General features: G+C 37.2%; 1 protein-coding gene across 1 annotated transcript in view; it reads right to left on the bottom strand.

The window, feature by feature from the left end:
• Positions 1 to 17035, bottom strand: part of GABRG2 (gamma-aminobutyric acid type A receptor gamma2 subunit) — a 61788-nt gene extending 44753 nt beyond the window's left edge. Inside the window, exon 1 of the mRNA XM_030459025.1 lies at positions 16267 to 17035. Within this exon, the coding sequence (XP_030314885.1) occupies positions 16267 to 16373 (107 nt within the window). The 5' untranslated portion in view covers positions 16374 to 17035. The remainder of the gene's footprint in view (positions 1 to 16266) is intronic.
• Between the last annotated feature and the right edge of the window lie 7955 nt (positions 17036 to 24990).

Here is a 24990-nt window from a genome sequence, read left to right as displayed (position 1 = left end):
TTTTTTTTTTAATATCTGAAATTTTGCATTCATATGTTTTCTTACATCTTGATTACTGTAGATAATATCTATCCATGTATCCCTTTCTACTGCTGTTGTAGCTACTGATTTTAGTGGCAAGTAAAGGAAAGCATTAGATAAAAACAAACAGAAAAGGGAGAAATAGATTCATGTGTTCTTCTGCATCATAGATTTACCTTGCATTGATCTACTTTATTTGAAATTATCTAGATATATCTAATCTTAAAAGGCATAACTATGGCATTATGTGAACTTCAAAATGTTTGGGTTTTGGTTTATGTTCCTCTCCACTTCTTTCCCCTCCCATCCCCTTCACTCCTTTATTGTAAACTCTTCTGTGTACCTCTGCATGTGAAATCTAAGGCACTTGGAGCATTAGTTTTGCCTGTTGCTGCTATTCAGCTCTTGCAGACTTCTGCTATAGCTAGGAGAGCTCAAGAGGAGTGAAGTTAATGGTCATTTCTGATATATGATCTGACTTTTTAATGTGAGCTCTCTTCATGTTTTCTAGCTGTTTGATTGTATGTAACTGTAGTCTGTCACTGTTATATATGTAACTTCTCTTCCCCAGCAACACAGATTACTTTTAGAAAAGATTGCTCTCAAGTCTTATTGTAAATTAAGAGGAGCAAAAAGTTTAATTCTGTTCTCAGTGAGTAAGATTAGGAGAACATGGATGCCCTCCAGCTATCTATTTAAACAACAGTAGTCCTAAATCCCCAGTCCCATTGCTCAATTAGATTACAAAAATGAAAGAAGAAAGATTCTTGATCTGTGAGGGAGCATTTTCTTTCTTGTCTTCTATGTCTCAGTACACAAGCAGAGCACTACAATGTGGTATTCCCAGCATTAGGAAGATCCCAGTGTCAGGAGCATTTAAAACCTACCCCTTTGAAAGTATTAATGTCCTTCTACTTGCTATGATAAACCAAGTTACAACATCTATGCTTGTGGGTGTAAACCATTATTACAACACAGACACATGAATGGGCTTTGTGATTTGTGTTTGGTGAAGGCTGAGCATGATGGTAAAAATCTCATTATGAAGGAAGAGAGAATCATTAACTGGGCCTTAGGAAATGCCATTGTATTACTGGGATGATACTTCCCTTGCTCTTATCAGGAATGTCATAGCCTGTAGCATTGGTAAACCAAGTGGCTCAAATAAACCCTGAATGATTAGAGAACCAGCCTAAAATAAAACCAGTATAGGTTCATTCTGAGAATATTCTTAATTCTTGCTTCTTTCAGCTTTCTGGAGAAATCATTACTGAAATGTTATTAGACAGAAATGGGTTCTGAAAAAAGAACTGAATGAACAGAAAACAGTTGCTTGGTACACATATCTTTAACTCGTTGTGAAGCTAACTCATTCACAAAATGAGTGTAAGCAAATGGTGAAAATTAAATTTTTTGTTGGTGTTTTGTTTTGGTTTGAAACCAATGCTTCTGATTTAACTTCATTTTTAATGCATGGTAACCAGTAGTAACCCATGTGTTCCCACATAAACCAACTTATCTCATGCAAGACACTGTTTGCACTCATGCTCATAAAACAGACTGTGCAGGCGTGGATGTGAAATTTAGTTCTGATAACAGGGTAGAGGTGTGATACATTAAGAATGTAAGTGGCAAGCTAATGTCTCTGTGTCAGCTGAGGAGCAAAATTGTCAACCAATGTGCCTGAATTCCCCTAATGGAATCTATTTATTTTGATGAAATAGCCTATTTTGCTTTTGTTGTGGAATTCTGGTGGACTTTGGTGGTTGGTAATGTGAGAATGGTTTCAGATTAGGGTCTCCATGATGCTGTGGGGCATATGAACATCCTAGCTTATGAATAAGGATTTTTAGCACTTCTGCTGCAATATGCACCCAGACAGGGTTATTTAATAGCCACATCACCCATGCCTTTACTGCTCTACTATTCATCCTGTGTTCACTTCTCAAGGCTTCTGCTGTCTTACAAGACTTGTATTTCTCTGTACTATATAACTGGGTAAATAACTCATTCTTCAGAGAGCCACTGCTTCTTACTGTTGTTTGTATAAAACTACGATTGTACCACACAAAAAAGTCAAACAACTTAATCATAGATGCCTGGTCAATCAATGAAATTTCTGTAGCAGCTAAATCAAGGAAAACAAAGCTGTTGGCTGGTCAAGAAAAGTTCAGAGCCAACAGACCTGAAAAGCCCCTGTGGAGTATCCATTTGAGCTCAATCCCAAGACTATAGCCTCTCCTTCGCAAGGGCAATGTCCTATTGCAGGGCTTCAGGGTACAATTCACAAATGTTCCTTGCAAGGTAAATATTCATACAGAACTGCCATATCTTCCTTTATTGTTGATGCCTTACTATGAGAACTGTTTTGGAACAAAATTTTAAAAGCAAATGCCAGGGTAGAGAAAAAGTTGTAAAACACATACTATGGATATCTATTCCATCAAAGGAAAATTTCACTGTTAAATGTGTTTGGCTTATTATACAAGAATTTAAAAAGCTTTCTCTGAGAAATAATATAGTTTTAATGCTGCTGACTAATTAATAATATGGTGACTCTGCCACTTTATTCTAATGAAAAGAAATTGTATATGGGTTCACTTGGTGTTTTATTTCACTTTTGACCTTTCTATCAGTCTCCAGTAAATCCGATATAAGGCACAGAGCATGTAAATTCTACCTGCCTCTGAAATTTTTGATATTTGAGTGGCCTAGACATAATGATCATTGCAAAGCCTATCTTCCCATTCCTTATGTTTAAATGTGACTATTAATGTTAGTCAAAACACCAAGAAAAGAGGAGAAAGTTTGTTTCACACACCTACAAACATACGTTCCAGATGTTTCTCTTTCCTCCAGAAATATTTTGCCATGTGTTTTTCTACTATCTCATCAGTGCAGTAGAATTTTATAAATTATCAGTGTTCTAATTATGGTCAGGCAATTTTTTCTTTGCAGAAGCACAAAAAAACTTTTAAATATAAAGCTACTAAAAGCCTATTTTGTATATAGATAGTATTTGGGGATCAAGAAAGATGCCTCAAAATTCAAAAGGAGGGTAAGAATCAGAACAATAACTATGTAGAACCAAAAGATAATAGTGGGGTTGATTAATTTGTGGACATGGCTACAAGGGTCAAAACCACCATCTGATGACTAAACATATTCCAAAAACATTATTCTAAAAAACTGCATCAGGAATCAAGTTTATGAGGTAAAACTATTGCTGATGTATTTCTGAAATTCCTGGAGGGGAAAAATCATGTTAAGGCCTCAGAGATGTAGGGTTACAATATAGGATTTGCAATAGGATAAGACAGAGTGAAGAAGATACTACAGAGAATGATACAAACTACAGAGAGACCTACAGAGCTGAAAAAGTTTCTTTCAGTTCAAAAGACTATAAAGAGTTTTCTGTTTGGTTTTTTTTGTCTTTGCTGGAACACTATACTGTGGCTAAATCAAAGGATCCACTCAATGTGCTGCAGAAACTCTTTCAGATGTAAATGGAAATGTCCATACATTCAGGCCCCAATGTCCAGATCCCCAGCAGGTTTCCTTGGTCCTTTCTCAGAGCTCTGTGGAACATCTACCAAGGCACCAGCAGTTATCTTTAAAAGTGAACTGACACAAGACCAAGCAGTGATAAACAACTGTCACCATCTGACATACTCGGTCAGCTTGAACCAGTTGATTCCCAGCTGTGGGGGCTCCATTTAAGAGGTCTGAGTGCCAGCAACATGTGTTATCATCAATGGAGACTTTGCTCTTTGTGAGCATTGAAGAAAGATCCCTGAGGATGTTTAGGGCAGCTGCACAAAGCAACATGGCAATGAAGAGTAAGCTCATTGGCAGAAGGCAGATGGTTTCAGACCTCATTGTTTGTGGGTACAGCGAAGGCACCATGATGCTTCAGAGATTTGGTCATTTGTAGATCTTATCCAAACTGTAAAATCAGGAACTTTTAAAAACAGGAAGTCTTCTCATGACAAATGTCAGATGGGACCATTAGGTGAGGATGGAGACTTGAAAACTTGGAAAGATAGCAGTCCCCTGAAATTATTGGCACATTAGCAAAAGGAAGAATATAGTTGTTTTATTGATTATAGCATATCTCCTACATGGATAAATTCATCTTCTGTTTTTCTTACCCTTTCTTCCGCAGCTTTTTGTGAGCTACAGATTTATGCAAATTAACTGGCAGAGAAGAAATTCTGGTGGAAGCCACCTTCAATTTATCCTCTTGAATACCATGAGAATTTGGCAAACAGACCTCAGAATAATTTGTTAAATAAAAAGAAGGTGCTATTCCAAGCCCTACAGTATTCCAGCAAACATTACCAGCAAAATAATTTAGAAGACAGGACATACAAAATAATTTAGAAGATTCCAACGGGATGAGGTTTAACATGGCCAAGTGCCGGGTCCTGCACTTTGGCCACAACAACCCCATGCAGCGCTACAGGCTGGGGACAGAGTGGCTGGAGAGCAGCCAGGCAGAAAAGGACCTGGGAGTCTGGATCGACAAGAAGCTGAACATGAGCCAGCAGTGTGCCCAGGTGGCCAAGAAAGCCAATGGCATCCTGGCCTGTATCCGGAACAGCATTGCCAGCAGGTCCAAGGAAGTGATTCTGCCCCTGTACTCAGCCCTCGTGAGGCCACACCTTGAGTACTGTGTCCAGTTCTGGGCCCCCCAGTTCAGGAAGGATATCGAGGTTCTGGAGCAGGTCCAAAGGAGGGCAACCAGGCTGGTGAAGGGACTCGAGCATAGACCCTACGAGGAGAGGCTGAGAGAACTGGGGTTGTTCAGCCTAAAGAAGAGGCGGCTCAGGGGAGACCTCATCGCTCTCTACAACTACCTGAAAGGAGGGTGTAGCCAGGTGGGGGTTGGGCTCTTTTACCAAACAACTTTCAACAAGACAAGAGGGCATGGACTTAAGTTGTGCCAGGGGAAGTTTAGGTTAGATATTAGAAAGAATTTCTTTACGGAAAGAGTGATCCGTCATTGGAATGGGCTGCCCAGGGAAGTGGTGGATTCTCCGTCCCTGGAGATATTTAAAAAAAGACTGGATGTGGCACTCAGTGCCATGGTCTAGCAACCGCAACGGTGGTTCAAGGGTTGGACTCGATGATCTCTGAGGTCCCTTCCAACCCAGCCAATTCTATGATTCTATGATTCTATAACTAGAAACCACTTGCTGGCATATTTAGTTTGTATCTGTTGGATATTCCAGGATTATGATTTTCATACTGTAGACTGCTCAGTATTCTGATCCTGGTACAGAAAACAGTGTTGGTAAACATTTAAACATAAGTGAAAGGGCTTTCCTGGATGAAGGCTTGAATTCTTAAAACCTTTTAGAACTGAACCCCAGTTTAGCTGCCTCAGTTTCCAAAGTGTCATTGCAGAAATGGTGTCCCTGATAAAGAGAGATTCTTCACATGCTGTTTGGAATTCTTGCAGGTAAACTGAGAAGACCTTTTTAAAATCTGTACTGGTGATGCTAGGATCTTCCCATTATGCTTCATGTTTTTTTCATTAAATCCTTTCATTAACATGTTACTGGGGAGCTCAGAAAACTGCATATACAGGTAACAATTGCAATTAAAAAGGCTTCTCATTTTTTAATTTGAATATGTATTGCATTATGTTTACTCACTTCTACTACTTATCGACTATCGGGAACCTAAGAGACAGTACTTCAGGGAAAATAACACAAGAATTGGTTTCAAATATATTGTGTTTCCTTTTCCTCTTTTTTCCACCCCTTACTTAACAAATTGCACGATTAAAGCTGCAAACAATTTTCTCATCCAGTACTCTCCAAAAGCCTTCACATACACATAGAACTTTTTCAAAGTTACTGTGGGAGCTAAAATTCTTGGTTTCTTGCCAACAATTAATTTATTTCAAAGCTTAAAATAAAATCCACTTCTTCAAATCTGCAAGTCTAAAATTATTCCTATTCCATTTTAAAGTAAAATGCATCTAGGTTTTGTTTTTACACATGTAATCCCTAGATGACTGAATAGTAAATTCTGAAACTCATTATAGAAACAGTCCTCATTAAGAAATGTACCCAAGACAAAAAAAAAATTCTATTAAGTGGTTAAAATGTTTTGAAAGTGTATAAGGGGAGTTAAAAGTGATTGGATATTAATGGCAAAAATTGCTAATTCATTTCAAAGATAAGAATTCACTCTAGAAGCAGTGGTGGCACATTGTGACACTGTCCTCATCTGGGCAAAACAGACACATCTTAATTTTACAACCTTTTGACATCAAGGAGGTAAAAGTTGTGGATCTATATCACAATAACTCGTGGCAGAGAATAATATCTTCATGCTACTCAGGATTATCTCTTAAATGTAGTGTTCAGAGCCACATTAGTTATTCTGAATTTGGAAAATAAGAATTTGGTCCTAGAGATTTGGGGGACTTTAATCTCGTGTGCTGCATTAGAGCTTTATTTAGGTTTTAAGTCATTTTAAAAGCATGCTTTAAGTGTTTAAAGCAGCTTAGTCTGAGGTTTTTTAACTTTTCCTTTAGAAATCAGGAAATAAAATGAAAAAAACCATTATTAATGTAGCATTGGGTGTCCTTGCCCCAAATAGCTTTTAAATATCTAACATGTTTAGTCAATACAATGCAATTTTTGCCCAATAAAAATATCAATGTTTGTGATTATATTCTAAGATCTGCCAAGTATTTTACCACTAGTAACCTTCCCCTCTTCCAAATTCTTACCTTTCAGGAAAATTGAGTTTCCTTTACTGCATAACAGAACAAAATTGTAGTACTCAGACATATTTGGGTTCAGTGCCCTCGCAGGCTATTGGAGCAAATTGCATCATTTCAGTTATGGATATAGAAGCCAAAAGATGTCTTTTCATCCTTCAAGTTTAGCCACTAAGACAGTTCTTGGCAATGTAGACATTATTACATGGATCACAAGCCTCATCTCCTTTTTCAAGACACTTTATAACATGACCACTCCTTAAACAGAAGTTACTTACTGCAATTAGGGAGCATCTGCTTCTCTCTCCCTCTCTCGCTTTTCCTCCTTCTTCCTCCTTCTTCCTCCTTCTCCCTCCTTCTCCCTTCTTCTCCCTCCGTCTCCCTCCATCTCCCTCCTTCTCTCACAGAACTGACAGCTCCTATCAGCATTCTTACTTAGGTTCTTATTTGAGTGTGGCATTTCCCTGGCCTCTAATATCTAAAACCTATACACAGGCTATCTTCACTTATGCAAAAGTCTGCCCTGTATTTGTCATCTTTGTTAATGTGATCTTAATAACTCATCTTTCTAAATCCCTGCACTGGTTTTCTCTCTGAAGTAATACCAGGGTTCTTGTTACTATGTTAAAAAAGCTTTCACAATACACTGCCATGACTCCTTTAGTTCTACCTCCCATGCATAGTAACTGGGCAGTAAGCTGGGCTCATAGCTGAAGTCCTTACTCTCTGTATCAAATAACTCTAAGAGCTATCAGAGATGAATCTGTAGAAGGTGAAACTGATTATAATTTTAATTATTCATTATTTGGTGGAATTCTTTATCCACTGATATTTGTGTGCTTGTTTGCCTTTGGTGTATTATCTACTTGGAAAACGATTTAAAAATACTTTTGGAAATATTGACCATCACCATAAATAAGCAGGGAAAAGATGACTGCAGATTCCTTGATGAACTGTTCTACCTTGCCTGCATCAATATCTTTTGTACACCCGGCTGAAGCCTTTTAAGAGTTAATTTGCATTGCGAAGTCTTTTGTGTCTTTGTCAGTTTTTAGAGAGGAAAAGCAGAATGCATCCTCTACCACACTGCCATAGGATGGACGTGAAATAACCAAGAAATGACTGATCTATCTGACCATTATGAGAATAATTCATGTTTGTTTGCTGTCACACTTTCTCTTGCTTTATCAGACATACCTATGGATCTGTAGGTCTCATTAGTGCTTTATCCCAGAAATACATTCTCAATTAATAATATATTGAATAATACGTTGCTTATTTTAGTAAGGCTTCCCAGCATTATCTCGTTAATATTGTTCTTGATGGTTTTCTTTCTCATGCTTTCTCCTATCTAATTTTCTCTCTTTTGAAAAACAATCTGAGGGGATTGAATGAAAGTGGAATCCAGGAGATAATCCTCAATCTGTCACAGCAGGCAGATTTCTGTTTAGATTTGAAGATATCTTACTACGGATTAACAAAGGCTTCATATGACCAGAACATCCTATTTGTGTTACACAATATAACATTGAATCACTAATGACTGAAGACATTTATTTTTTCCCATCACCTGCTGTTTTCCAGGGAATTCTATCAGAAGGTTATTTTGGGTATACATGAGATCCTCTTTAAGATGGATATCTCATCACTGTATAGGGCCATAGGTATTCTTCTGTAGAACATGAGACATTAAAAAAGCTTACAATAATAAATAGCTCAGAAAAAAATCTAGCTTTTCATCTCAGGGGCTCATATGTAATAGCAAATTGACATTCAGTAAAAACTAAAATTTAATACATCATTACCTGCATCATTTGGAAACATCAAATGCAAGCACGAAAAAGTAAATATCTTCTTGTAGTTCTATTCCTTCCAAATGCTCATTGTTCCTTTCATTTATTTTTAATTTTTTTTATTTTATTTTGATGTTTTATTTTGACAATAATATGTATATGTTTGCTAAGGCTTTGTATAAGTGCTAATTTAATCTTTTGCTTGCTCTCTGTGAACAGAAAGTTCTCTCGTTAGAATAATATTTAGTTTCACATACAATGACCAGATTTCACAGCCAGGCCTACGCATTTTGTTGTATTTTACTGAATAAGTGTGAAAATGTCCTTCCACTAAATCTGAAAAAACACCCAGATCTGATCTTGTCGATTAAATCTGATTTACACAGCAGTGATTTTCATTCTTAAGAATAATAATCTGTTGGACTGAGATTCTTGTATGAATGATTGAAGTCCTATTCCCTGCTATCTCTTGGCAATAATGGTGATGTTTTCATATCAGCTGTGTGTTGTGCCTTGTCTTTTGCATCTGGCAGATGCCACCAGCAGGAGCTACAAGCAAAAGATCAAGACTAGAGCAATACTTCCAGTGTGAAATCTCTCTGCTTCCAGAAACATTCAGCTAGAGATTTCCTGGAACAAAACATAACCTGAATTTTATGGACTTAGCTGTAATTTTCTTCTTTTTGAATCTTTAGAAATCCTTGGGCTCTGCATTACCTCACTGATTAGAAGGAAATCCATTTTTCCAAAGTTTTCAGGCACCTGATGATAATTTAATTGAGTGCTTTATGCTCTTTATATAAGAGGAAACAAATGCTTCTAGAGTCAACTTTTTACATGTTGTTTGGGACATCACATGAAAAAACATTATGCAGCTGAGGCAGTCACTTGCCTGGGAAGGTGTTTGCTGCATTTCTCTTCTGCTTATGCAGTCACTGGTGGTTTTCAGCAGCATTGTAACCTCCTTTTTTTTTCTTTCTTGCCAGTGGTTGTGTTAAAACTATTACTCTGTTACATAAATAAGATATCACTGTATGTCAGACTGAATACCCAATATTCAGTCTGACAAGGCACGCATATTAATTTCCTGTCCCAGCTCTACAAATACCCCAGACTCACAGTAGATGTAATCCTCACTGTTCTCCCAATAGCTTTCTTCAACCTACCACCTTCGCCCCTCTTTTACCTCAGTTTATCTCAGCCAGTTGGCAGGTGCTGGGACTTGTGAAAATATGTACCCACTATCTCCCTCTTCCCACTCTTTCTTCATATGGGTGGAAAAAAGAAAAAAACTGATAGTTTTTTGGTAAATTTCTCACATTGAAGGAGCTGGTTACACATTCTGATATAAATGAATTTCTAACTACTTCATATGACAAGTTTAAAAGCAAGTAGTATAATTTTCTTATTTCCAAATATAAAATTAAATGCTGCTTTCTCCAGCAAAACTGAATTTTTTCTTTACTGGAAGAATGAAACAAGCAGGTTACTTGGGAACAAATTAAAAACTGGACCAAATTCAAAGAGCAAAACTGCTTAGTGCACCAGATCTATTCTGAGCCAAGAGCTCACCTACATCAAATGCCAATAAAGACAATAAGCCTCAAAAGATAATACACACTTCATTAATTCAGATTCCCATGGTATGCTTTTCATTAGCATCAGAACAATTTGGGCCATAACCCAGTATCCAAAGGAAGCATTCAGTGAATGCATATTGAGTCTAAAGTCTAAAAAATTCAGTGTATTTAGAATTAACATTTATGTTGTTTCTTTCTCAGCTCTCCTTCAACTAAAATAGTTCTTCACCCTGTTTTTCATGCTTTCACTAGGGGTAGTTGTAGCCCCTAATTTTCTTAGTGCTCAAGTTTGTGTTTTGTCTCATTCTATGATATTTAGGCTCTTTCTTGCCTAATAGTAATTATGGTAATTATAGTTACCTGTTGACGGTGATGGACAGTATTTGACAATTTGTGGTTCTTTCATGTTTCCTTCTGCATTCTTTTTATTCATCACATAATGAACTTAGTAGATATCCTCCACCTTTGACCCCTGAAGCATACCTCTACTTCCACTGAAGTTACCTGGACATCTATTTCTATCATCAGTTACCATATCTTTTCTAAAAGAGGCAAGTAAACAAGTCTCTCTCTCTTTTACTGCCACAAAGTCCCCTAGTTCTTGTTCACAACTTCTATATTCAGAAAACAATCTCTGTTCTTCAATGGAGAAATTCTTTTGTTTCCAGAGAGCCAAGACAAGACCTATATACCACTTTATATCTATTTCTTTTGTAGTCTCTTTGGGCTCAAGTGGAGTGGAAAGTTTAAGCTGAACTTCTATTCAGAATGAAAAAGAAGGAATGAAGAAAAATGTGTTTAGAGGCATTTTAAAGTAGCTGGAATGTAGGTTGAGAGTTTTCTGTAACAAGTAAAAACATTATATAGTGTAAGAAACACTTCTTGAGTATTCTTACTAAGTTAAATTATAACTTTGGGTTATTTCCCAGTTCTTTCCTATGGACACAAAAGTACCTGTAAGAATTTATAGTGCAGAGATCCTGGCTTTTCCCTCAGAAGCAGATTGACTTCAAGTGGCTCGGGGACTACTGAAGATAAAACTTATCATGTGACTGCTGAGATTTCCAGCACTAGGTATAGGATAGGCTGTTGTTTTTCAGTAGTCATAACTGGGAAAATGAACAATCAAACCTTACCATCTGTGTCAGAGGGAATTTATATTGCAGTATATCCATTAAAATGCCCATTTAAAAAGTACAACACTTAGGCTAGGAAACATGAACATTTAAAAAACCTCTTTAGTTCTAACATCCCTATGGCAATAATTTTTTTAATGTTTCTATTTTCTAATCCCAAATTCACATTAAGCAAGCCCCCAGCTAGCACTGTCTTTACTGCCTGTCTCCCATAACCTCTCTCTTTTTCTGTATAAGACTCCGTGGGGGCTGCAGGTACAATAGTTTGTAAGGCAGCAGTTCAAACTGTGCCAATGAAGCAGAGCACAACACACTCTAGTTAGTCTGCTGAATATTAAAAAAGAAATAATTAAATATTTACCTCAATAGAATATTTGTATGTAGGAACATACAGAAATTTTAGAGCTGAGTGGCTGAACATGACAAGGCAAAAGCTACATACAGGGTACTGAGCTAGCTTCAGATGTAGCTACTACATCTCCACATTGCAGGACACTGCCAGTCAGAAGTGCTGACCTGAAAACTGCTTTGTAACCTACTGGAACATATCTCTGCAAGGTACTGTACTGATCAGAATGTGAGAAAAAATCAACCTTCCTATAAGCAAGTTCATCTGGTATTCCTCACCTGTGTCTAATGCTTTGTCTAATCCCTTAATATTCCATGCTTACAATTCAGTTCTTTCCTGGAGGAAGTGGTGGCCATTACTTAAGCTGTAAGAATTTACCTGTTATGTCACTTTTTGTGCAACCATTACAGAATTTCTTAGCACATGCTAGCAGAGCAAATGCAGCATTAAAAGGAAAACTTCCAGATCAGCACCAGTCAAGAATGGTTTAAACTTAAGACCCAAAAGCATAGTTTGGATGGACATGAAGGTGTATAATACAAATATTAGAAATAGTACATTAAAAGGGTAGACCCATTTCCTAAACTATTTTTACTGTAGCTAGTTTCTATGGTTTTATAGTTTTTTACTAACAGGTTTCACTTTTTGCATTGTCAAGGCTCCAGACTTTGGGAAATCTCCCTAACATTGCTTTGCATATTCATTGGAGTATTTTGGAATGCATTACTTTTGGCATGCAGCTAATGGCTAGATGGTATTGTCACTAAAGAAGAATTTAGTTAAAGGGCTTAATCCACCTCTTCAAAGAGTTAGACACTTGCAAGAAGGGAAGCAGTATGTGTAATTTATTTCACCCCATTAACATATTAATAATGAGTTAGTGGAATTTTACTTAAAGTTCAAATCTACTTTATATCAGTGGTTTTGGTAGTCTTATTACTACAATAATAATTGTATCAAGTTTGTATCCCAGCAGTACAAGTGACAGCAACCAGGAATGCTGCATGGCTATGAAAAAACTCAAAACCAGTCTCACCCTCCTTGCTACCCCTGAAACATTCAAATAGAGTGCAAGTCCTGTGTCCATAGAGCCTCTGGTCTCCTGAAACAAACACTGTAATGCAGAGGCCAATCAGCACTAAATACTCAATTTCACAGTGTCATAGCCAAGGATAAAGTCATCATTCAACAGCACACAGACTGACATCTTCTGTCATGACACTTCTTTAAAAGGGATTATTCTTGTTAGGTAAGAAACTGTCTCTTGTTCAGTAACATCTTATTCCAGTAATGCTCCAAGTGGTTTCAATGAGAGTTAATATTAGTCCTAAACTCTGTATTAAAGTATTGGAATCTAGTGCAGGAGCAACTGTACCTGCAGAATCAATACCAAATGGATACTGGCAACCTTTACAGTAATTCTAAATGCCTGTTCAGCTGAAAGATATTCATGACCCTTTTAATCATTGCTACTATATCACTTATCACACAGTGCAAGGACCAAACTGACACTGCTGGTGATTTACAAGAACAAAAAAATTTAATTAACTCCCTTGTTTAGTAATTTACTACTGGAAGTAAATATATATGTGAAAGTACATACATATGCACCTAACTTTAGGTGCTAAAATGATTGCTTCGTTTTTGTTTCCTCTGGTCAGCCTTGGCAGTTTTCAGTTTTAGGTATCCAGCTGCATCACAGAAACATTGCCGTGACACTACCTGGGCATTAACAAGTGAAGAAAATAAAAGTAGGTGTTGTCCAGCATTTCACACCTGGACTTTACATTGTGCTGTGATCATGTGATTTTTGCAGTCAAGTTGTTGAAGTTAAGGACTATGCAAAACCAACTACTACAACGTGCATATAAATACTGTGCACAGTATAGCTTTAAATAAATATCTTTATCTAAAATATCTTTCTATTTGAAACTTAGCTGGGGAGTGAGATCTATTACAAGAAATGTGTTCAGTAAGTGTAATCAAATAATAAGTTCCAATTAAACCCCATAATAAGTTTTCAGAAATTTAGAGTTTTGTTTCATTAGTTTTCACTGACACACACTTTTGGTCATTATGATTGGCAGCACAATGCTGTTAGACTTGTCTGAGTGATAAAATAATATGGGAACTTTATGCAAGAAGTTTGCAGTACAGTCATTAATGTCAAGGAACACACCGAGAAAAGTACTTCCTAAAAGTTTACTGTGTGCAGCTGTAAGGATGATGCTCTATCCATGGCACAAAGCTGATGCATAAAATTGTTGTAAAGGTAAAATACTGCAGAGCTGTAATATGACATGTTCTGAATTCAGTCAAATCATGATTTGCTAAAGTCAATGCCAGAACTTTATCTACTTCCATTAGTGTCTGAATGATGCCTTAATTTCCTCCTCTTTCTCTAATCTTTAAACATCAACAAATGTGGAACAATTAATTTCCTTATTCAGTAATTTTTTGTATGGATAGGGGACAAAACTGTGATACAATTTATTAACTTGGGTAATCAAGTTTTACGTGGTCAATTACTTTGATCAGATTCAGCAAAAGCTTCAGATTTTGTGTGTATTCTGATTTATATCAACACATTTGTTCATATGCATAACACAGAGCTCATTCAGTAGTTTTCAGCTGCATTGGCCTTTAAGAATTTCTGTGTCCAAGACAAGTGACACATACGACAATATTATTATATGATATACTATCATTAGACTATTATAATATTATTATATATTACTATTATAATATTTTATATTATAGAATATTATTCCCTTCCTTCTGAAGTGTTTGAGTTTTTAAAAAAGAAATACTTCCATCCTGTAAACAAACTGTACCAAAGATCGATTTTTGTAACACTCTCTTGGTCCATGAGTTTTCAAAACTAAGAATAAGATTTCTTCCATGACAGAAAGAGAAAATTGCCCTGATTATTTGAATTAAAATTATATTTTTAATATATTTGGAAAGCCCTAAAGTTAATTGTCCCCTTAACTTGTAGTTTTTTACTACTGTTTCTCTATCATTTATACCTCAAAATTATGAGGTCAGGAAACCCTCAGAGGAAACCATCTTGTCTATCACATGGCTACAAACAGGAAACAGAAACTTTTGCTCAGATAAAACTTTAATTTGCAATATGAAGAGTTTCTAAGCTTATGAAATAGTTTCTGCAAAATTCCTCTCAGTCTATGGTATTCTGAAAGATGAGTGGAGGGAAGGAAGTGTGTTAAAATTAGTACCTGGGATTATTTTAAAGGAAGTTTTATGTCAAAATAACCTGAGACCCCATGTTCATGAAAACTTGTCAAAGCTTTTTCCATTGTCACATTCACACAGTAGACATAAACAGTTTGGTAAGAGAGCTAATTCACACCTGTCTTACTCCCAGTACCAAAGTATCCCTCATGATAGGCTCACCAAGTTTTATTTCACTTCTTACTCCATTTTCAACTGGGTTTTTTTTTCACATGAATTCTTTTTTCCTTTTTGTGCACAGAAAGTTACTCTAAAACCCAGCAACTTTTAATTTCTCTGGCCAATAATTTTTGACATTCTATTATTTTGTCTTAGAACTAAAATCCTACCAGTGCAGTAAGCAAGCAAATGAAAAGCAGCTCTTAGTACAGTAGTAAACTGTTCTTAGTATGGTATCATCTAGATAAGAGGATAGGGTAAGAAAGAAGGTAAGTTTGAATGAGGAAAATGCCTGAATACATCATTAATAGTAAAAAAAGAGAGTGGGCACTAATTTTTCCCATATATCAATGACAAAGAAAAAGTCTAGTACCAGCTGAAAGGCCAGGTACCTTACTGCAGTGTTACTGCCTTATCTAACCTGTTAAATGCACAGTCCACAAATTTTATCAAGAATGTCTGGTTCAGCATAATGCTTGGCACTGCAGCAATACTCACTCCCCCCTCCACTTTCTACACATTTAAACTCCTTGCTTAGATTTTTACCTCTTGGCTTTTATGTATCCAGTACACATGCAGCATGCACAGGTTATCTTCATGTGTCAGCCGGGGGGGGGGTTAATGCTACTGTAAACATTCATCTCGTATCATCAGTGAACACTATTACATTCCATTGCTTTATCCATCAGCATTAAAAATATCTGGGTAGGTGGGCAATGCCAGCAGCCCGGCACTGCCTTGGGAGGGCTGTGCAGGGATCTCCATCTCTGTCCTTGCTCGGAAATCCTTGCCCTGGCTCCTTACGGATGAAAGAACCGTACGGGGAGCCCAGGCACAGCCATGATGTGGCTGCTTAGGTAAAACCAAGAAGGAATGCGCTGACATTCTGCCCACAAAACACAGCTGTATTATAACTCCATGCACTGTAGCAAACAATAATGCCGAGATAAAAGGCTTTGCTAACATGACATCAAATTCTGTGGAGCTGCCGGCACGTACCACCATCATACACACCCGCTGCTCACCCTCCCTGTACGTTTCACAGAGACAACAATTGTAAGAAAAATAAAACATTGTAAGACCTCAGCTGCTAGGAGATAAATGAATGTAATGCCACTACCCAAAACTCTGACATTCTTACCACAGCTCTGCAAATTTGCAAACAGATTCTTCACCCCCCCCAGCCCACCTTCTCCCCCCCCCCCCCCAAACAGAATCAGAAAGCACATCTTACCACTGGATGAGAGAGAGGAACAGAAGTGCCCACACCATCATTTTGAGAGAAAATGCAGGATTCAAGAATGCAGTGCTCCCCAGGCTTGTTGGATTTGGAGGAATCATCTCTTTTTCTCCCCCCCACCTTTTCCCCCCCCCTTTCGTCTTGGTTGCAGATGGATCCGTCCCCTTCTTTAATTTTTTTTTTTGGTAGTGGTTCTCCCCCCCTCCCTACCAGGTCCCGTCAGTGGGATGATACATTGCACCCAGCTGCGGGAATTAATATGCAGGGGGACAGAAATTAGATCTGCACAAGCCCTTTGCAGATATAATCAGAAAACGTCAGCTCAGGCAGCAGGCAGCAGCTTCCAAATCTGGGGGAATAATGTAATTGGGAGAAAAGAAAAAAAACCAAAAAACAGAACCATAGACACCCTCTGAACAAAAAAAAAAAAAAATTAAGGAAAGAAGGAACACACACATATGCACACATTTACAAAGCCACTGTCACACATACAACAAAATGCAATAAAGCAATAGAAAGAGTAAACGAGAGGCAAAAAATAGAAAAGGAAGAAAAAAGCAATGGAGCTTCTGCTTGAATGCAGATTAACTCTGAGGTCAAAGTGGAAATGATGCACTCTGCTGCAGCACAGATTAACACATGCGTGGTGTCAGCCAGGGTGCTTTTTAACCTTTGATTACACATATGCAGACAGACTGGATTTTCATTTTGGAGGCGAGAAGGATTTGGCAGGCATGAAAAGGGAGGGTGGAAGGAAGAGCTTGCCCTGTGCTGCTGAGCATCCTCATTGTTCTAAACAGCCTGGAAACCCTGATTGCAAAGGGGGGGAGAAAATGAAAGGATGGATGGGGGAGTGGAAAAGGGAGGGATGGTTGTTGCTAAGTAACTCAGGAAATGGGGAAGCAGCCTTGGTGGAGTCAGTATGAATGAGGTGATTTAATGTGATATAGGATTAGGGGGAATGTGCAAGGATTTTCTCTCCCCTTCCCCTAATAGAATCAGGCTACACAGGCACAAGAACTACTTCCTGGCCAGATGGGAAGTACTAGGTGCCTATAAAAGCTGAACCCTGCCAAATTGTGGAACAATTATCTCAAGTTGTATCATCCGAAAATGTAATTTAGCAGCTACTAGTGAAGCAAAAATTTCAGGGAATCTCATGATATCCCAAAGCAAGAGTGACTCAGTCTGAAAGAAATACTGGGACTGTGACCTACAATAAGAAAATTTTTATCTCCCCAATATTTCTGCCTGAAACTAAAGCAAATATAGACAGCATGAAGCCTCCCCTGTGCTTTGTAAACTGGGAGATTGATGTGCAAACATAATCAACAGTAGCTGGGAGATGTGACCTGACACTTTTCCAGTTCAAAACCCATCTTTCTAAAATTCAGGTGAGAATTAAATCATTTTTCTAAATAATACTTAAATGGAGAGAAAGTGAAATGCTCCTCGTAGAACAGAAGTATCAAATTTCCCTCTGGATTGACTCCAGTCTGAACCAAGGACACATGTGTCCTTCTCAAACTTGTTTTTTACTTCCTATCATGGTATATATTTAATGACAACAATTCCCAGCTGATCAATGTTACTAATTGAATGAAATACACCTTGGCCCCTGGATAGTTCTCTGATGATTCAAGCCCCTATCTAACACTGTCACTGTATTTTATCAGGTTTCCAAACAAAGTGACAAGTTATGTACCTGGTTCATAATATTTCCAGTCAACTTGTGAAATCCACCCAATTCAGAGATAAAAAGCTGTAAAATATTCCAACTGCTCTCCCTGTATCTCAGTGTGTGTGTATATATATGTGTATGCACATTTAAATATTATCATTTGCCCAGTGTACTTCATTACCTGTGAACAGGATACTTTTGTGATTTTATTGCTGTAATATCTGTCATCAGTTACCAAACGTTCCTCTGAAGGTTAACAATGCTGTGTATATTTTGATCAAGCTGTTCAGCCTGAAGAAGAGGAGGCTCAGGGGAGACCTCATTGCTCTCTACAACTCCCTGAAAGGAGGTTGGAGCCAGGCGGGGGTTGGTCTCTTTTCCCAGGCAACTCTCAGTAAGACAAGAGGGCAGGGTCTTAAATTGTGCTGGGGGAAGTTCAGATTGGATATTAGAAAGAATTTTTTCACGGAAAGGGTGATCAGACATTGGAACGGGCTGCCTGGGGAGGTGGTGGACTCTTCGTCCCTGGAGACATTTAAAAAGCGACTCGATATGGCACTCAGTGCCATGGTCTAGTGACTGTGGCGGTAGTTGATCAAGGGTTGGACTCGATGATCTCTGAGGTCCCTTCCAACCCAGCCTATTCTATGATTCTATGATTCTATGATTCTATGATCTCGAATCAAAATTGTTGATAGCTAAGTATTTGAACCATGCAAATTGTTACCATCTTAACTAGAGCCAACTATTTCTGCTGTAACATGGAGGATCTCAGCTTTACCCTACACTTCAGGTCCTAAAATTTGCCCCATAGCACTTTGTTTGGCTTACAATAGTTCCTGGACCACCTACAAAATTGTTATCTGGTTTTACTCCAGAGCTTTGGTTTATTATTCTTGTGAGAAGCCAGAGGTCAAGGCCAAAAGAGGCAACAGAAGAAAAACCTGCTAAGGTCCAGCCTTAAGTGTTTTTTTACAGGCTTCCTATCACATAGAGGGTATGCCAAAGGGGGTTAGATGCTGTAATACTAATTCATGAGTTCTTGTAATCATTAAGATATGGAGTCATAGCCCTAGTATTATTCCTATAAGCATTTTATTAGCTGTACCTTCCATGCACATTGTTAATCTGGCTTTTGATAGCCATATACTGAAGGTTGTGCAGATTTTTCTGCATGTTAAAGCTTGTATCATCATTTCATGTTCAATTTTTCACCTGGGATATGTCCACTTTTATTTTATTTTCAGATAGCATGAACTTAGGTAGTGGGAACTGTGTTCTTTGGCCTCTGATACTGGCAGTGGGCAACAGAGAGGCCAAGTCAGTGCTCATAGATAGTAGATATTAGAGCTAAGATAATTTGAATATCAAAATGCTTGACTCTGGTACAGAAAACTTACACACCAATAATCAAGCAATGGCAATTTTGCAGTAATTTCAAATGCAAATTTGCCCTTGCACTTCTTTGCGATCTTGCCCTGAAGGAAAAGAAAGCAAAGCTAGACTTTATGCTTAATGCATTTCAATATCATAATCTCTGGCTATGATTATAACCTTTGCTGAGAAAAGGTTTGTTTATCTATAGCAGAAACCAGAAATATAATAGGCTGTTTTCTATTTGAATACATGTTGTCTCTGAGGCACAGGATTCTGCTTTTTGTGCCTGCAAGCTCAGATCAGTGATGTTTTAGAATTCCGCCACAATAAATTATCACAAAGGACCAAATTTACATGAGGACACTGCCTGGTGTGAAATGTTTTTCTGACACCTTTTGAGTGATAAATCAATCCCAAAAAGTAATTTGTCCCTGAGCACAAACATGGGATCTTCACAACAAATGACTTTTGAAAATAACCTTTTTTTTTTATGCAAAAATGTCTTATGAAGAATAATTAAACACAGAAGTGATTGTTCCAAAACATGAACTCTCTATCAGACTAGAATAATATTCACAAGAATATCTTGCTGTATCCTAGCAGCTTGCCCATTTACAAGGAGGTTCCCAGTCCTATTGATTTCCCCAGGTGTCTGTATCCTTAGGCCTAAGGAAAACATTGCTTTTAATTACTCCAGAATTATTTCTCCTTTATATTAAATATTACATCATACATTAACAAAAGGACAAAAGACACATGTGAAAAAGCAAATGCAAAAATAAAAGGCATTTGTAAGAGACAAAGTAAAACAAGCACCGACAGTTTTGATATTATTGCCAAGTTATTCAGAAAAAAAGATTCTTTTTGTCCTTATCGCATGTTCACATCTGGAAGTTTTCTCCAGCTTGAAATTCCTCATCTTGGCTTAGGAAAAAAAAAAAAAAAAGAGATTTGAGTAAGAAGCGGTGACTTTTTTTTATAATTCATGTTAAGGATGGTTTCTTAATGGCAAAAGAAAATAAGAAAATGTGGCTAACTAAATTTTCTGTGAATTATTTGGGAGACTCTTAATTACATATCAAGTAATGTTCTCATGCTTAGAAAGAAGTTTGAAATTGTTTTTCTCCAGAAACAGAATGTCCTAGTTAGAAAAAGAAACCTTTTGAACTGCATGAATCCATGGTTTGGGTTTTTTTTTCTTTTTTAACATGTTGAATTCCTCAGGAGAATAGCAACATCTCTGAGATGGAATTCTAGGATTTGGTATTCTTTTACTCTTCCAATGGCCTATCTCCCAATACATTTTCTTCTCATCAATAAGGGTATAAATGTGTATTTATCATGGAAAAACATAAAGTAAATCTTGCAAAACTCCTAGAAGAGAGGTAGCTCATGGTTTTGTGTAGCGGGAGGAGAGCGAGGTTGGCGTCGCCGGGCTGGATAGATGAGCGATGTAGCCTAACGTAGAGTTGCTGCGAGATTAGCCTGCTGCTGAGGACGCAACCAGCCACGCTCGAAGCTAGCTCTGGAGTGAGCTGCCTGGTGGATGTGAGACTCACTATTTATTGGTCCACGGCCTCGCGCATGCTCCGTGGGGCCCTGCCTCAACTGGGCACAGGTGTAGTGGCTCACACCCACTCCTTGGTGATTAGCAGACTCCTTATGTTGTTCCCCTACAGTTTTGTACATTTATTAATGTACATATGGGTTTGTGGTTGTGTATGGAAGGGTGTGAGTGTTTTCCTATTAGATTATCAGTTTATTATCTTACTGATAAAGAAAACTCCACTAGATCAGGAACTGCCAAGTCAAGGGACTGTGAGCAGAGATTTCATTTAGAAGTCCCAGACATCTCATTCTCTTTTAATTCATGTACACAAAATCCAGATACTTTGGAAAGGAGTGGTATGGAGGTGGAGTGAATAGAAAGTACAGTCTTTAGTGTAGATAAAATCATAGTTTGGAGATGATTATTGACTTTTTAATGGACAGGAAATCTCAGCCTTTTAAGGAGGTGGCTTTTTGAAATCAAATCTAACTGAACATTATGGAAACTGCACTAAATTTTACATTCCTATAGGTACTAAATGAATCAACTCAAAACTATAGTGCATCAAGTATCCAAATACACATCTGCCTATTTTGGCAAATGTAACAAATCTAGTTATTGTTACATAGCTAAAAATAGTCAGTTCTTAGTATTGAACATTACAACTGCTTTTCTCTGGTAAGTGCTGGATGGAGGAGTCAGAAAACTGAATAACATTGTGCAGAATATAGATATCCTAGCTTGGCATAGGAATTAATTAGGTAGGAATCCAGATGAATTTTATTAATTAGCTGGAAAAGTATAATTTAAGCATTGTTTGGTGCTATTTCTTATTATTAAGATGATTCACTTGAGCTGTCAGAATTGAGGGAAAAATTAGACTAAAGAGGCAAAAACACTTTCAAGAAAGCCATCAAACTGAAGCCAACTTCTTGTGGAATTCAAATTCCTCTTTTTAAAAAGCCAAAAATCTTGTGCTACTTGGGAAAATATTAAGACTTATTTTAGAGATTAGCAATTTAAAAAAAAAAGGGAGTTCTTTCCTAAAATATATATGCAGTTCACTTCAGTTTTTTACGCAAAGTGAGTATTTTTTTTAAAAAAATGTATTTAAACCATTCCATCAGGTTTCTATTCCTACCAATCACTTTCTGAGTATTTGACTTACAAGATAAAGATGCTGGTAGCCTAAATACAACCAAAACACAGACTCAAAATACTGTGTTTGTTTATATGCTTTGATCTTGTGCTAAAACAGTAAAGAAAACAAGTTTTTGGCTAAGACCTCTTTCACTGTGCTTAGATTTACAAGCTCCTGCCAGGAACAGACTTAACAAGTGCTGTTTTGTGCTGTAAACATCTAAGATTCTCTTACCATAAAACTCTTTCAGCAAACAGCATTCTCCATCTCCCTACCACCAATCTGAAAAAGCTTTCTTATTCTGCAGCATAGCCTAGAGGTCCCCATAGCTTTATACAAAATTCTTATGTGAAGAAATCACCATATTAAGATACTTCCTGAGAAACACCATAATGGTTGTTTTCTCAACACTTTTATTAATGCTTAAGTCTCTGTGCATCAGGTGTTTCACAAATGCATGATTTTCAGGTAGCATATATTGATTTATATTAGGCCAGCATAGTTTCTTGTACAGGGTGTTTTGAGTGTGTTTTTATTGTGCCAAGAAGATAGCTGAAAACTATGTGTTCAAACTACAGCTTTTTTCCCCACACGTTGTGCTATATCTCTATATTTAAGATCAATGACTTTTGAAACCAGCCCAGGAAGGAATATGTTCTGTAGTTAGTAACAAGAGAGGAAGCAATACAATGTCTCTAGAAGCACTGGATACCACAGGGAAAGATACATTAGAAATCTGAGGGAATTATTTTGCAAATGCACTTTTCAATCATTAGGTACTTGAATATTTGTGTATTGGAATGAAACTGAACAGGTATTCCTGAACTGGCACATTTGATGGAGCAATATGCTTGCAAATATATTTTCCTCTTATATACTCACAATGAGCAGGATTAATATGTTCTGCAAACAAATAGTTAATGTTCTAAAGCACTTATATATAATAGAACTATCAACACTTATTTCATACTGTTAATTACTGGTTTGCCATTTTACAAAAAGCATTCACTGTCACTCTGTTTTGTATTAAAGTATATGTGAGTCGTAAAGTGAGTAATAGAATCCAGAATTTTTTCTTTAGTTGTCCAATTCAGTCTTGTAATTTTCTTTAATAGAGTGTAATTATTTTTATGCTTTTGGAAAATTCAGAATTTGACAATTTTTCTTAAATATTCTTAAAAAAAAATATCACTGCTGAGGTTGCTAAATCTGTTAATTTAAACTGTGTGCATCAACAATATTCTTTTTATTCCCATATGGAGAAGAATATTTGCACAGACCATGAAAACATTTAATAGTTTTCCCTAATCTGTAGTGCCAGAAAGAATATCAGTACCAGATACTTGGTTTCTGCATGAGGAAAAAGACCTTGGCCATCTTAGGGGTGATTACTTCTTTCTGAAAGAAGTATTTTATCAATTTTTCTACAAATACATATATTTTTCAGAAGAGTGAAGTCTGCAGATTCCTAACAACAGGCAAGCAGCTTGACATGCACGTTTAGGATAAAGCTCAAGCACAAGCCTCACAAACTGTGACTGTTGCTGTGTAACTGTTATCACAACATGGTTATCAAAGTCCAGGGCTTTGCAAATTGAGGTGTAGCCCTTTCTTTTATTAATGTAAGAAAAGCCCATTACTTGACAGAATATAGTTCCATCTCGATGTTAGTTTTCACAATTGTAATCACTTTTTTCACAGTAAAGAATATTTATGCTGTTTCTGATTTTCTATCACACCAGGGAAGAGAAAACTAGAAGTAGAAAAGCGAGATTCAGCGGCACAAAACCTGACTTTGTTCATTAGTGAATATTTTAAGTCACTGGTCTCCAACACCTGTGTTATAGCAAACATGCCACTCTTTCTCTCAAACTCTGCTTCACCGACTTTTCCTGTGGTTGTCATCCCTTTTGAATAGAAAATTTGATTTGACATGCAATTTAGGTTTGATATTTTACTTAGTGTTCACTAACACAGCAAAAAGCATGCCAGATTCAGTGTTTCCTTTAGATAGTTTACATAATCCTGAGATCTTTTTTGATATATCATTATATCCTATGAGTTCATTATTCAGAGTCTATTTCCATCACCAAGGCAGTATTTCCTTTGCAAGTAAATGTGAAGAAAACTTCATGCCATTTGTGTAAGAACCCATTTGGGCACAAATGTTTTTGTGCAGGTTGATTGGAGCTGGAATATCTCCATCAGGAATGGCTCCAGAGTACTGAGGTCTGGGCAGTCTATGCTGTCTTACAGGCAGCCTTGCCAAGAGAATGTTATGTCCAATCTGTATAATATTTATAATTAATTATACATATTTTTGCAAAGAATGTGGGGCTTTGTTGTGATGGTGGCTTTGGTTTTGGTTTTTTTTGGTTGTTGGTTTTTTTTTTTTTTCCTGCAGAAAGCAAGCAGTCCATTTTCTTTAAGAAGAAATGTAGGTTGTCTGATGATATTAGTTGTAGACTAGATTCTAGCTTTTACCTGTGGTCACAGATTTCTGTTCCAATGTTTCTCTGTGCTTTTAAGTTTTAAAGCATCCTAATACCCCAAAAGACAAACATTGTAATATATTTTAATAGTGACTCCTCGGGGGAAAGCTCTGGAGTTTTGTATTATCCATCTATGCCAAATAGTTAAATGTAAACTGAAAGAAACTTTTCCCCTATTGTGAAGGTTTATACTCCAATCTTTGTTCTTAACTGGCTACCACAGTTTATTTTCTCAGATGAAATGATGCTTCAGGAGCTACATTGGGACCATACAGTGACAGGAAGTACAGAAATTGTAGGGATTTAGCATTTGACTCTTTTCAGCACTTTAAATCTCTCAGAACTGTGGCTTAGAACACAAAATCTCTCTAAAAGCCTGTCACAGAAAAATGTAACATTGCCAGGCTGAAACCTGGGGCCTGGGTATCTTGTTGAAATGCACTCATGAAGCAGATGAAGTCAGGAAAAGACTGCATGG

Source organism: Calypte anna, chromosome 13 (assembly GCF_003957555.1).
Source record: "Calypte anna isolate BGI_N300 chromosome 13, bCalAnn1_v1.p, whole genome shotgun sequence".
NCBI lineage: Eukaryota > Metazoa > Chordata > Aves > Apodiformes > Trochilidae > Calypte > Calypte anna.
This window is presented reverse-complemented; position numbering and strand designations above follow the sequence as displayed.